Below are 14,644 nucleotides of genomic sequence, written 5' to 3' on the forward strand. Positions count from 1 at the left end.
AGAATCCGGAACCTTCTATTTTTCAATTGTCTGCTGCTTCTTGGCACTCGAACACAGGGGGGTGAACCATAATTCACATTTTGGCCCTCAAATCTAAGGCCAGAGGTCAGGTGAAAGTGTTAGTGTCGAATTACTTTATGACTGAAGAGGAATGCCATTTTCGCAGTCATTTAGATTCCCCTCAATTGTGGCCCAATGCCAGGTATTATTCCAAATGTAAATCGGCCTTGTTTTTTAGGCATTGTGCCACTAGAAAGATATAAGAGAATGGCAATACATTGAGCATGGCCACCCATTTTAAGCAACATCAATCACTGTGCCAAGAAAAGATTGTCCCACAAGAATTTCATAACTAAAAACAATTTAAAAATAAAAAATAAATAAAACGTATACAAGAAACAGTGAAAATAGCCATTCCACAATCTCACAAAACTCTGTTATGTGTCACTTTTGAAATGGAGCTTACTGGTAAGTTATTAATTCATTATAATTTTACCATTAATTTTGGCTCCCCGAGATACTTTTTTTCCCCCTTTGTGGACACTACTATCTGGAGGAAGGTGTCATTTCAAAGATCATTGCTGAAGTGTTTTACAGAATAAGAAAGAATAAAGAAACATTTGTCTCCTTTTTCTGAACTGACGTGAATCCTGTATGATTCAAAGCGTAATTCTACGGTTCAACCTTTCGCATTTGACGTGCCCCTGTGGTCAGATGTCAAAGCAATGTACAGTAGAGGTTCAACTGGGCCAGCCTTAAGTATGTTCCCTTGATGTTTTTTTTTCTCCCCGAAACCGTCCTGACACCGTCCTGTACTAGTGTTGATACATTATCTTTGTTGGGGCTGTTCTGATTGGATACAAATGGTAGTGTGACCTAAAAAATAATTTCTTTACTGGAGCGATGACAACTGTTACTGAACCAACACTTAGATTATATTTTAACCAGAAAATATCACTTACAGCACCTTTAGATCAGCAATATAAAACAATGTTTGAGCCATGTCCATCCTTCCACTCATGTCTACATTTGACATGATGACACACATAGATTGAATCTTGGGAAATTCCAGGGGTGTCTGAGCTTTTAAGCGTTGTGCAACAGTTGTACAACCCATTGTAAGTAGCAACTCCCAGCACTGCACAATCTTTATGGAGGCTCAGTTTTGTTTGTTAGTGTGGTTGCCCTAACAGGGCAACCAGACTATTGTTATTGTAAATGAGGATACTTTGCCGCACTACTCCTCCCACAGTTCCTCACACACTCCATATGTCAAATTGACCGGCTTCATCAGGAATCGTGTGCTTGTATTTTGCTAGGAGATCCGTTGTATATAGTTTAATTGATATTAATTAATTAGTTCTCCATAGACTTATAATGGGGTAATCGAAGACTAAATGTAAGTATTTTTTTCCATTGGAGACCGTAAGCGCCATATTTACAAGACTTGGGGGAAGGTTCATAATAGTTATGAAAATTAATTGAAAAGGAATTACATCAGTCGGCCTCATGGTGGCGCTATAACAGCCCACTTTACGTTTTTCCCTATAACTCTTGAACCGTAAATCGTAAAATCAAAAAAATAATAATCCATTGATTCCTTGGGTCATGATGCATTTCCACATATATCCTGCAAATTTGAATTTTCTCCAAAACACACTTTTGGCTCCTCCTCCTACAGATTTTGTCCAATCCTCACAAAAATCGGCACACATGATCTCCGGACCTATCCGATTAAAACACCAACTGCAGAATTTTGGTAGTGCGTATCGTTCGGCCGTAATCGTCGTCCGAAGATAGTAGATAGTAGATAGTACAAAAAATGCCATAAATCACAAACGGAATGTCCGATCCATTCCAAATTTGAATTTGAATGTCGCGGGTGGTTCAATCAAGCAATTCCATTTTCATCCATAGGGGGGTGCCGCAAATGCGAGAAATGTAACTGCAAACCACAACTTTGCATTTCTTCAAAATTGCGACCTTTCTAGTTTATATTCATATTTGAATAGAAAAGAGAGGTCACACACAATGCATCGCGACGCATTGTGAGCTTGTAGATCAGCTATTTTCAAATGGTCGAAATGTATATAGGGTTGAAGTGGTTAAAGTAAGGTATGTTTTTCTAATCAAAATGTAAATCTCCAAAGTAACTAGTAACTAAAGTTTTCAAATAATTGTAGTGGAGTAAAAGTACAAATGTTGGCTCTGAGATGTAGTGGAGTAGATGTAAATGTATTGGAAATTGGAATACAGTCAAGTAAAGTACAAATACCTCAATATTTTACTTAAGTACAGTATTTGAGTAAATGTACTTAGTTACTTTCCACCACTGGGTTAACGGCAGGAGGATGAGTTAACAAAACGTCAACAAAGAGAGAAGTATATATATGACCAAGCTGTCCGTCTGATGACAAAAAAGATTATGAAAGAAAGGAGAGAGAAGTATGACTAAGACACGCACAGAAGTGGTCAATGTTATCCTCAACTTCATATTGACATCTGTTGTCCAGATCATTTCTCACACCAGGGCTGAATCATTCAGGCCGCGGTAGTCACACCCAGCCAGGCCACCCTATCCATATACCCACACGCGTGTACATATTTTTATACGATATTACCGTTAAAATTTCATATTCTACATTTTAAGTGTTGCAACACTTATACACACACGCACGCACGCGTGTGGGGATTGAAAAACCATACAACCTGGGTGATCTACTGTATGCTATCAAATTGTATGTTTATTCACGCAGCATAGTACTGTACAGTATATGAATGATACATTCTCTGGCTGATTTTAGTTTCTACCCTTCTTTTTTTTTTTTTTAAGATATTTTTTTGCGGCTTACGCCTTTTATTGATTTTTGAAGGGACAGACAGTAGGCTGACAGGAAACGGGAGAGAGATGGGGGGATGACATGCAGTAAAGGCCGTGTCGGGTCCGGGAGTCGAACCCGCGGCACACTGCGACTGGATTACCAGTCCGGTGCCCAGACCGTTACGCTACGGCCTGGGCCAGTTTCTACCCTTCTAAGGACCAGCTGAGACCCCAACTTTGAGAACCAATTGTGTAGTGACGGGCGGGAACCCCTTTTGGTGTTTTAAGAATTATGTTATACTTTAGCTATTGAAAAATAGCAGATCTATTCTGCTATTTTTGAAAAATCGTGAAAATGTGGTGCAAATCTTTGAATATATATTCTGTCAGAGCGATCGTTTTTAACTCAATCTTTGCTTCATGGGGGGTCCCTGGAACAACATATTTTCAGATGGGGGTCGGCGGCCAATTACATTTTTGGGGTCCTTGACATGAAAAACTTTAAGAATGACTGACATAGAAACACAGGCTTTTCAGACTGTCCGGATTTAGAAGACATTTGCAGAAACGTCTTCAGGTCTAAATGGGTTAAGAGCGTACCGGACCGCATCTCCATGATATGATCTACTGCACCACGGATATGTCAACATGAAGTCGAAATGAGTCATAGTTATCTCTTTTTGTATCTGTTTGTCATCAGTTTCCTCCTTTAAGTGAAAGAAAAGTAGTGTCAATATCTTTTGTATATTCGGTTTCAAAACAGGCCGTACAGTAGCTTTTCGTGCTGGGGCCCTTTACTTTAGAATCATATGATAGACTGACTGATCAGCTGGTTATATTCTTTCACTACTTTATTATTTGTATATGTAATAATGCATAACATTATATGAGAGCTGCTATAATTAAGATTTCCAGGGTGAATGCCTCTGACTTAATTGGCCTAATTTTCTACAGTGCTACCCTGCTCTTTGGGCCCTGCAGGGCTTGTGCCCAGAATTTCCCATTCAGGAATCCAGCTCTGACACATCCTTAAAGCTAGATTTAGTGTGGTTGCAGGGCAACCAGACTATTGTAATTGTAACACTTGGTGTTACAATTGTGCTTGCTCATTGCTCAGAAATGTTGTATAGTTTAATTGATATTAATTAATTTGTGAATACATTTTCCCCATTCACTTAACATGGGAAGATCTAAAAGTCCAACTCAAGTATTCTTTTCTCTGACACCATAACAGCTATAGTTACTTGGCAGACTTGGCAGGGAGGTTCATAATAATTACGAAAATTAATTATCATATAATTACATCGGTCGGCCTCATGGTGGCGCTATAACAGCCAACTTTACGTTTTGGCTTATAACTCTTGAACCGTAAAAAAATATTTTGTTTCTGAATTCCTTGGTTCATGACGCATCTCCCCATATAGGCCACGCCATTTGCGTCATGATAGATTTTTCGCCATTTTGAATTTTTCTCAAACACACTTTTTGCTCCTCCTTCTACAAACTCACAAAAATCGGTACACATGATCTCTGGACCTTTCCGTTGAAAACACCACAGACGGAATTTTGATAGTGCGTATCGTTCGGCCGTAATCGGCTTCCGAAGTTAGTGGGAGGGGCCTAGTTTACAAAAAACGCCATAAATCCCAAACCATAGGGGGCGCCGCAAATGCAAAAAGATTAACCGTTTGTTACAGATTACAGATATAGTTTTGGGGGGCATAAATACTCTCCGAATTACTTACACATGATCACAGGGGTGACGTGTCATTGTAATTGGCTGGTAATATTAGTGGGAGGGGCCTATGTAAGCGACTTTGGCAACCACACTTTGCAATTTTGAAAAATTGCGACCTTTCTAGTTTTCTCTTGTGTAGCTACTTCGATGAGCTGAACGAAGCACGTGCGTGTGTGCATGGCCATGTATAGCCTTGGTCCCAGGCTTACTTATCTGCGAAAAGATGGCCATGTGGCTGTGTGAATGTGACTGCCAGTGACAACTTCAAGTAGCTATACTTTAAGTATACCCATGCCAGTCACAACTTCAAGTAGCTATACTTTAAGTATACCCATGTAACCTAGTAACTTATATTGTTGAGCAATGTGTGCATGTTCCACAAAGTGTTTTGCATTAACCTCAGGATATCTTATTGGTGTTATATCCCAGGAATGGCTAGGTGTTTCTACTCCACGCAGTGGTCTCCTATGAGGGCAGCTCCTAGCTCTCTTCAGTGCATATTTGTCCACTTTAACCCCAGGAACATTTGCCAAAAATACCTGATACAAACTCAGTCACAACGCATTGTTGTGAGCTTGTAGCTCGCCACTCTGCAATCTTTTTTGCATGGAGAGGGGAAACAAAGCTGTCCAAGTAGCCTCCAGAGCCAAAGTCTAATATTTCTCCTGGTGCCCAAAAGGTAGCAGTATCACAATGGCTGTGCAGGTAGATCACATGACATGGCCCTAAAAATGTATAATAAAAATAAAAAAATCTTTGGTGGGTAGATCTTGTGCTGGTCATTTTTAAAGTAGCTCTCAAGTCTAATACTGGACTTTCACACAGGAGACCAGAGTTTGAATCCTGGGCGTTACATGTGCGACGCGTGCATGTGTGTTGTAACTGAAGCAAACCTGTATATAGGATGGACGATTATGGGAGTGGTTATATCTATTTCACAAATAGTTTAGTGTTTAGTGTTGGGCAGCGGTGGCCGAACGGTTTGCAGAGCGGTCTTGATATCAGAAGGTCGCTAGTTCGTATCCCCGGACCGGCACGTTAAAATTACCACCACTAAATGACAAATATAATGTGTTTTAACAGTTGGAAAATGTGTTTTAAATCATTGGGGAGGTGCGTCTTCATCTTTTCATGAATAAAGTAATAAAGTGTAAATAGAATGCTTAATGGTTTAATGGATGCTAAATCTTGAGTCTTAAGTATTGCTCTTACATAATATTCTGTAAAATTCTAGTCTGGTTAACCACTCCCCCTTGAAATCACATTTCAGGAATGGAATGTGATTGGTATTGGTGTGGTTAAATAACCATAACTTGGTTAACCAGGCCAGTAACTTGCTTTATGGGTTTAAATCATCAATCAAATCATCAATATCATTGATGATTTGTTTACTGTACTAATGTTGCTCTGGTGAGGGAAGTCTGGAGCTCTCTGGTGGAGCTGTTGCCCCCGCGACCCGACTACGGAAAAGCGGTTGAAGATGGATGGATATATGATGGATTTGTTTACTGCACTGCGTAACATGATTCATTGGCATGAAGCCAAAGTACCATGAAGGGGCCAAACAGGATAATTGTTTGTAAAGACATGAGACAACATGTTTTAATTGGGCCAGCAGCAGTATATCCACGGCTGGAGTTAAAGGTGAGGTCCAAAAATACCTGGTGGGGGAAGAAAAGAATGTGAAAACCCCCATTCTTAAGCCCTAAGTTATGCTTCAAAAATAATGGGTTATCTCTCCTCGACTCAGCTGCTTTATAGGCAGATGAAAGAAAAAATGTAGGCACAAGGTGTGGAGGAGCACTTCACCCATTTTCAACCTTATCTTTCTGTCTACTCACTCTGTTTCTCATTGGTGGGCTATGGACAGTTCAGAATGCCTATAAGCTAATATAGAAACTACAGCCTTGCTCTTCCTGGAAAGTTAGCATGCTGAAATAGAAGCCATCAATAAAATGTACTCACAAGCTCACAATGACAATGCGTTTCTATAGATATTTTCTAAGATTTTTGATATTTTTGTTGTAGTACCTGTATTTATATATATTTATGAATACTGTTTAATGGCATGCCCATATAGGGACGCCAGAGTTAATGTGGTTAAAACAAAGTCAAATGAATGAATGAATGAATTAATTAATGAATTAATTAATGAAATTTATATTCTGTCATGGTTGAGCAAGGCGGATTGCAAATTGACCCATACTCAAAACATAGTTACAAAAGTGTGTAGTTGTACTGGTCAGACAGGCAGCTCAAAACCTCTTGAAAACAACATTTATTTTTTATTTATTTTATTTTACTATTGCTGACTATTGTACAGATAATTAGACATAAATCAACATGTCAACCAAACTTATAGTATAACTACCGGTATAATTGTATTGCAACACATTTGTTAGTTGTTGATTAAAAGACAACTATAACTACAAGAGTAGTCCCAGGCATTCAGTATTATCAGGAAGTGGAATGTGAATACAATTAAAAAGCCTTCATTGCGACATGGTTATTCAGATTAAAAATGTCAACATGTTTCAACCTGATGTGTTCATCCATCATGCCTTAATAGGTCTAAACATGTTGTTTGTTGGCATGTCACAATGTAAAGGCTTTTTAATTGTATTCACATTCCTCCTTTTGATATTTATTGAGTGCCGGGGACTTAGAGTACTCTGAAAATCTAGTTAAATGTTTGTTTCGCCCACCCACAGTCCACCGTTCATTGGGGGGACATGATTACAGCATTTTACACTGGAAAACCTATTTATCAACACTTCCTCTATTATCTTACACACTCCACAGGACCACATGGATCATGTTTCTGGTTTCAATGACTCATGTAGGTGGTGCTTAACTCTTTATGAGTAGGCTATATAAGACCTGCCTGCCCCACAGAAACTCAACTAACCAAGAAGCATGAACTCTTTCAGCCTGTTCATTCTAAGCTTGGCAACTGCAGTTTATGCTCTGCCTATACCAGACATTGCTGTAAAAGATGATGATTTTGCAATGGTAGGTAGCATATCTACTCTGTAGCTTACAATATACTTTATTTTTATGATAAGTTTGAGATAAATTTACACTATAATTATCATGTTCTTATACACAGATTCACCTCAGTATTCCTGTAAATCAACACAGAATTTCTGCATCCATATTCTTGCCTTCATGTTTGTTGTCTTGTCACTCCATATCCATCTGTCATATCTATGTAATATGTGTTGCAGAGCTACCTGAAGAACTTCTTCAACATGACAGAGGAGGATGGTCCTATAAAGACCAGATCGGGGGGCAACCCAATGACCAGCAAGCTTGGTGAAATGCAGAGGTTCTTTGGGCTTAACATCACTGGAGAGCTGGACACTGAGACGATAGCGCTGATGAAGAAGTCTCGCTGTGGTGTTCCCGATGTCAAACTTTCTCGTTTCACCACCTTTGGAAGTAACCTCAAGTGGGAGAAAAAGGACATTACCTACAGGTGAGGGATCTATGCAAACATGTACAGACATGCACATCCCCTCTTATCCAAGGTGGGATAAATTCTAGGGATTCTTCCAGGTTCAGACAAGTTTACATACAAAAGCTTCCACTTTTAGACACATTTACAAACAACTGTGTGCCTGTGCATTTATCTTTCTATCTGACCCGCAGGATTGAGAACTACACCCCTGACATGTCTAAGTCTGAAATAGATGACACCATGGCGAGTGCTCTAAAAGTTTGGGCCAACCATGTCCCTCTGAGATTCACAAAGATTGATAGAGGCACTGCTGACATCATGATTTCATTTGGCAGCCACTGTAAGTAGAAAATAACACTCATTTACCACGTGTCAAATCTATACCCCAAATGAACCACAGACAGTCCACTGTAATTATGTTTGTGTTGTATGCATGCTTTGATAATATTCATATTAATGAATAAGGATGACAGTGTGTGGAACTGTAGGACATTTTAGACAGTGACAATGTTTGACTTCAGGATAAGAGCAGATACTAGTGTATATGTGTGTAGGTGTGTGTGTGTGTGTGTGTGTGTGTGTGTGTGTGTGTGTGTGTGTGTGTGTGTGTGTGTGTGTGTGTGTGTGTGTGTGTGTGTGTGTGTGTGTGTGTGTGTGTGTGTGTGTGTGTGTGTGTGTGTGTGTGTGAGTGTGTGTGTGTGGGTGGGTGTGGGTGGGTGTGTGTGTGTGGGTGGGTGGGTGGGTGAGGCCGCCAAATATGGAGAAGACACTGTTACTTGTACCCCTGAAGGGTGTGTGGGTATTTGTCCGGGATTTGCTGATTGCACTCTGAACAGCACCTTGTAAATATTTGTGTCCTTGTATTATATCTCTTATGTGGACATAAATAAATGATTTGTGTCACTTTGTCTATATACAATGGAACACAGAGAATCCTAGCCCTGCTACTGTATGTTAGCCGTAGACCTAGGAGCAACTTAAATAGCATTGATTGAACATGCTTTAATTTGACTAGGCCTATATTTCTTATTAACAGTCGCTCACATAAATATGTTCTTGTTTAAAGCGCATGGTGATTATTACCCCTTCGATGGGCCAGGTGGCACCTTAGCTCATGCCTTTGCACCATCCAATGGCATCGGAGGAGATGCACATTTTGATGATAGTGAGAAATTCACTTTCAAGTCCAACAGAGGTGAGTTTGTTAACCAGTATAGACAAATCCACAGAGCAGTAATCATAACTGCGGTGTCAAGCAGAGTCTTTCTATAACTATACGTTTTGTGTTTTTTCTTTAATGCAGGTTTTGTCCTCTTCATGGTAGCAGCCCATGAGTTTGGCCATTCGCTGGGTCTATCCCACTCTGATGACCCTGGCGCTCTCATGTACCCCACTTACAGCTATATGAACCCAGACAGATTTGTTCTGCCCCGTGATGACGTTAATGGTATCCAGTCTCTCTATGGTAAAAACATTTTCTTTTCTATTATTTTTTGTTAAATAAAATGTCCCAAATCCAAAATGGATTCCTGCAAGACTTATGCTTAAGTTCAGCTATCTATATCAAACAGCAGCTAATGGTCCCAGGGTAGATCTCTCCAGGGGGAGCCTATTATCGTTCTGCGCAATTGATGAAGACGAACTCCGCAAAACCATATCACAGATGACATCATCCTCCTGTTCATTGGATACAATTCCCACCACCTTTCTCAAAGAGGTCTTAGACAGTGTGATTGGAGATATCCTAAAAATTGTAAACAGCTCTCTACAATCAGGCGTCTTCCCAGACTCACTGAAGACTGCTGTAGTTAGGCCCCTACTCAAGAAACACAATCTTGATCCCGCTGTTTTGGGTAACTATCGACCCATTTCAAATCTACCCTTTCTGGGCAAGGTTTTAGAAAAATGCATCTTCCATCAATTGGATGTGTTTCTACAGAACAATAATGTCCACAATAAATTCCAATCTGGCTTTAGGAAAGGTCACAGCACAGAAACAGCACTTGTAAAAGTAATGAATGATCTTAGGGTGTCTGCTGACAAGAAACATGTATCCGTTCTCTTACTTCTAGATCTAACGGCTGCATTTGACACGATTGACCATTCAATTTTAATACAGCGTCTGGAGCACTGGATAGGCCTGTCTGGTACGGCCCTGTCCTGGTTTTCCTCCTACCTATCAAACAGAAGTTACTTTGTCAATCTAGCCGAGTTTGACTCAGACAAACATGACATCAGTTCTGGTATTCCACAGGGCTCAATTCTTGGCCCTCTGCTTTTCTCCTTGTACATACTGCCATTGGGCGAACTCATTACCAATCACGGAGTCAATTTTCATTTCTATGCTGATGATACCCAACTATATCTTTCTGTGGCTCCAGATGATCCCTGTGCTTTAGACGCGCTGTTGATCTGCCTGTCTAGCATCAAATGTTGGATGAGTGAGAACTTTCTCAAGCTAAATGAGGATAAGACAGAAGTTCTCATAATCGGTTCTAGTGAGCAGAAAGAATCAATAATAAGCAGACTTGGCAACCTAACTGTAGAAACTAACAGTACAGTAAAGAACCTGGGGGTTATTATTGATTCTGAATTGAACTTTAATTCACACATTAATCATGTCACCAAGATTGCCTTTTTTCACCTTAGAAATATTGCACGAATCAGAGCCTATTTGTCCTTGGACGATGCAAAAACGCTAATCCACACCTTTGTTTTTTCTCGGCTTGATTACTGCAATGCACTTTTTTCAGGACTGCCTAAGAAAACAACTGACAGATTACAACTTGTCCAAAATGCAACAGCCAGAGTTTTAACTAGAACTAAGATGAGAGAACATATTACTCCAGTTTTGGCATCACTGCACTGGCTTCCGGTTGTTTTTAGGATTGATTTTAAAATTATTTTACTTGTCTATAAAGCTCTCAATGGTCTCGCACCTTCCTACCTACATGACTGCCTGCCTAAATATGTCCCAAACCGCCCCCTAAGGTCTTCCACCGCCGGCTTGCTCGCTTTGCCCAAAAAAATGGCAACTAAAAAATACGGCGAAGCAGCTTTTTGCTTCTACGGGCCGTCGGCTTGGAACAAGCTCCCACTGTACCTTCGTCAGGCAGCCTCTGTAGACATTTTTAAAGCTCAGCTCAAGACCCACTTCTACAACATTGCCTTTAATTGATCTTTTATTTTTTATTTTTCATGTCCTCACTGTAACTGCTTGTTTTTTAATGTTGTTGCCTTGCTTTTCTTTTATTCTCCATTGTTCTGTAAAGCACTTTGAGCTGCATTTCATGTCATGAAAGGTGCTATACAAATAAAGTTTTATTATTATTATTATTATTATTATTATAATTATATTATGTTATGTTGACCTGCAGGTGCTAATACTGATGTAAGCCCAGGTAAGCCTGGACCCGAGCCCCCCACGACCCCTGATGCATGTGACTCAACCATGGTCTTGGATGCTGTAACCACGCTGCGAGGGGAAATGATCTTCTTCAAAGACAGGTATAATACACCTCAGATGACCAAGAATCAGAAAAATAGCATAATAATGCCATTGCTTTCTCATGGCTTAGATCAGGGGTCCCCAAACTTTTTCCTGTGAGGGCCACATAACTTTTCCCTTCTCTGATGGGGGCCGGGGTCAGTTTGTAACAGAAAAAGTGTGACGATCGCAGGGGTGCCAACGTAAACATATTTTTTTTCTCCAGAAAGCCACACATAACCAAATATTAATAATCAGTGCACGTACTGTACATGCAGCACTACAGGGCTGCATAGTGCCAGGGTTTCCTGCACAATGTTAAATGAAATAAATCGTGCCATGCCAAGCTGTTTTTTTTGAGGGGCCTAGTGAATCATGGTGTGTGTGTGATATGAAATGTCCAGTACCTCCCCAGTGCCTCCCCAGTGTCTCCCCAGTGCCTCCCAGTGTCCCCCTCAGTGCCTCCCCAGTGTCCCCCTGAGTGTCTCCACAGTGCCTCCCCAGTGTCTCCCCAGTGCCTCCCAGTGTCCCCCTGAGTGCCTCCCCAGTGTCTCCCCAGTGCCTCCCCAGTGTCCCCCTGAGTGCCTCCCCAGTGTCTCCCCAGTGCCTCCCCAGTGTCTCCCAGTGCCTCCCCAGTGCCTCCCCAGTGTCTCCCCAGTGCCTCCCTGAGTGCCTCCCCAATGTCTCCCCAGTGCCTCCCCAGTGTCCCCCCAGTGTCTCCCCAGTGTCCCCCAGTGTCCCCCCAGTGCCTCCCCAGTGTCTCCAATAGCAATACAAGAGCAATAATACAAATGAATCTTAATTTATTATTCTAATTATTTGCTCTCATCCAGTGCTTTTTTTTTGCTTTTGGCAGGCGGGCCACATAAAATGACATAACCAAATATTAATAATCAGTGCACGTACTGTACATGCAGCACTACAGGGCTGCATAGTGCCAGGGTTTCCTGCACAATGTTGTTGGCATGGCGCTGCGCCATGCTTGAAATAAATCGTGCCATGCCAAGCTGTTTTTTTTTGAAGGGCCTAGTGAATCATGGTGTGTGTGTGATATGAAATGTCCAGTACCTCCCCAATTCCTCCCTAGTGTCTCCCCAGTGCCTCCCAGTGTCCCCCTGAGTGCCTCCCCAGTGTCCCCCTGAGTGTCTCCCCAGTGCCTCCCCAGTGCCTCCCAGTGTCTCCCCAGTGTCCCCCTGAGTGTCTCCCCAGTGCCTCCCCAGTGTCTCCCCAGTGCCTCCCAGTGTCCCCCTGAGTGCCTCCCCATGAGTGTCTCCCCAGTGCCTCCCCAGTGTCCCCCTGAGTGCCTCCCCAGTGTCTCCCCAGTGCCTCCCCAGTGTCTCCCAGTGCCTCCCCAGTGTCTCCCCAGTGTCTCCCCAGTGCCTCCCTGAGTGCCTCCCCAGTGTCTCCCCAGTGCCTCCCCAGTGTCCCCCCAGTGTCTCCCCAGTGTCCCCCAGTGTCCCCCCAGTGCCTCCCCAGTGTCTCCAATAGCAATACAAGAGCAATAATACAAATTAATCTTAATTTATTATTCTAATTATTTGCTCTCATCCAGTGCTTTTTTTTTTGCTTGAGGCAGGCGGGCCGTAGTTTGGGGACCCCTGGCTTAGATGCTAAGCTGTAATGCTCTGACATTATCTGTTTCATTATCAGCTTCTTCTGGCGAAGCTCCCCACGGAGCAGCAACCCACCACAGCAGCATCTCATCTCAAACTACTGGCCCAATGGGCCTGACAGCATCGATGCGGCTTATGAGAGTCATAAGTCAGACATAACCTACTTCTTTAAAGGCATGCATTCTCTTCATCTTCCTACAGCACTTCATCAATCCATTAGTGTATTTTGAAGTGTACACTACACAGGTTTACACATTAAAAGCTTTTCTTGTACTTTTCTTTTCCAGGTCGCAGAGTATGGGCCTTCTCTGGCTACGATCTTGTGCAAGGCTACCCCAAAGACCTCACCCATTTCCGTTTACCCAGCAGAGATGTAAAGAACATCGATGCTGCCCTCTACGATGAACATACACGCAAGACGTTATTCTTTGTTGGTGACAACTACTATAGGTATGCTCAGAAGACGGTATACATTTTCATGATATTGTATCAGATACATGTGTTCTACAGTATGTTGTTCATTTCTCTGATCATGAGTGAATGAGAACCGTGAATCATATTCTCATCATCATTATTTGTGTTGCTGCAGTTACGATGAAGACAGTGAGACGATGGACAGGGGATTCCCCAAACCAGTGAATGAGTTGTTCCCATATGTTGACGGCAAGGTGACAGCAGCCTTCCAATACAGAGGTGGGTCACCCTGACACAGTGATTACCATAACATGACACATCCTATGAACCAAGTTATTTTAACCGAATGCATTGCAAATCAAATATGTCTATAAGTACAGTATAGTATACTGTTAGGATAATGTTAGTGTGTGTAGCCCTAATTATTAATATTATTATATGATAAGTAGGGGAATAATTAATGCTCTGCATCTCTTATTATCACAGTGGAGCAATTGCTTCAAGTGCTCAGGGGCCAGTGAGTGACATGTACGTGTGTGTGTGAGAAACAACATGGATTCCCTGTCTATCTTTTTTGTTGCACCTTCGTTCGTGGCATCATCTGATACTTAACTTTATTTTTTTGCAACCCTTTATCCCCTATAGGTTACACCTATGTGTACGGTGGACGCTACATGTATGAGTACTACATGCCGTATAGGAGGCTGTTCCGTAGGCTGAGGAACAGCTACTGGCTGCGTTGCGCTCATGGTCTAGGAGCACAAGCAGCTGACTCTGTATCACATTTATATATGCCTCATTGGGCATTGCTAGCTTTTTGTTTTGTTGTAACTTTCATGGCGGCCAAGTAGCCTAATAGGCAACACAATCTCATTTACAGCGAAATAGTAGCTACACTAAAACGTGTTTCCCCAAAAAAATCATTAGAGGTGAGAAATAAGCAATGCAGAAACATAAGCATGATACAGTATATGAGTCTGTTTTGATCTTATGACCGGATTGTAGAGATGCTGTGTTGCATAAAGCCCAAACCACACCAAAGGGTCAGGTCGGGACAAACGGTTTTTAAGGTCAACCACACCAATGCAACTCAAGTTGAATTAAACCAACT

General features: G+C 41.7%; 1 protein-coding gene across 1 annotated transcript; it reads left to right on the forward strand.

Annotated features, from left to right (window-relative positions):
• The first annotated feature begins 7,469 nt into the window (after window positions 1-7,469).
• LOC310868042 (collagenase 3-like) lies at window positions 7,470-14,644 on the forward strand. Its single transcript, XM_083778274.1, has 10 exons — window positions 7,470-7,571; window positions 7,787-8,037; window positions 8,211-8,359; window positions 9,086-9,214; window positions 9,323-9,484; window positions 11,397-11,526; window positions 13,157-13,293; window positions 13,407-13,569; window positions 13,709-13,812; window positions 14,179-14,644. Exons 1-10 carry the CDS (start codon window positions 7,476-7,478, stop codon window positions 14,382-14,384), a joined length of 1,527 nt encoding a protein of 508 aa, XP_083634400.1. The 5' UTR covers window positions 7,470-7,475; the 3' UTR covers window positions 14,385-14,644.

The sequence above is a fragment of the Protomyctophum parallelum genome, assembly GCF_964188405.1.
Source record: "Protomyctophum parallelum genome assembly, chromosome: 1".
Classification (NCBI taxonomy): Eukaryota; Metazoa; Chordata; class Actinopteri; order Myctophiformes; family Myctophidae; genus Protomyctophum; species Protomyctophum parallelum.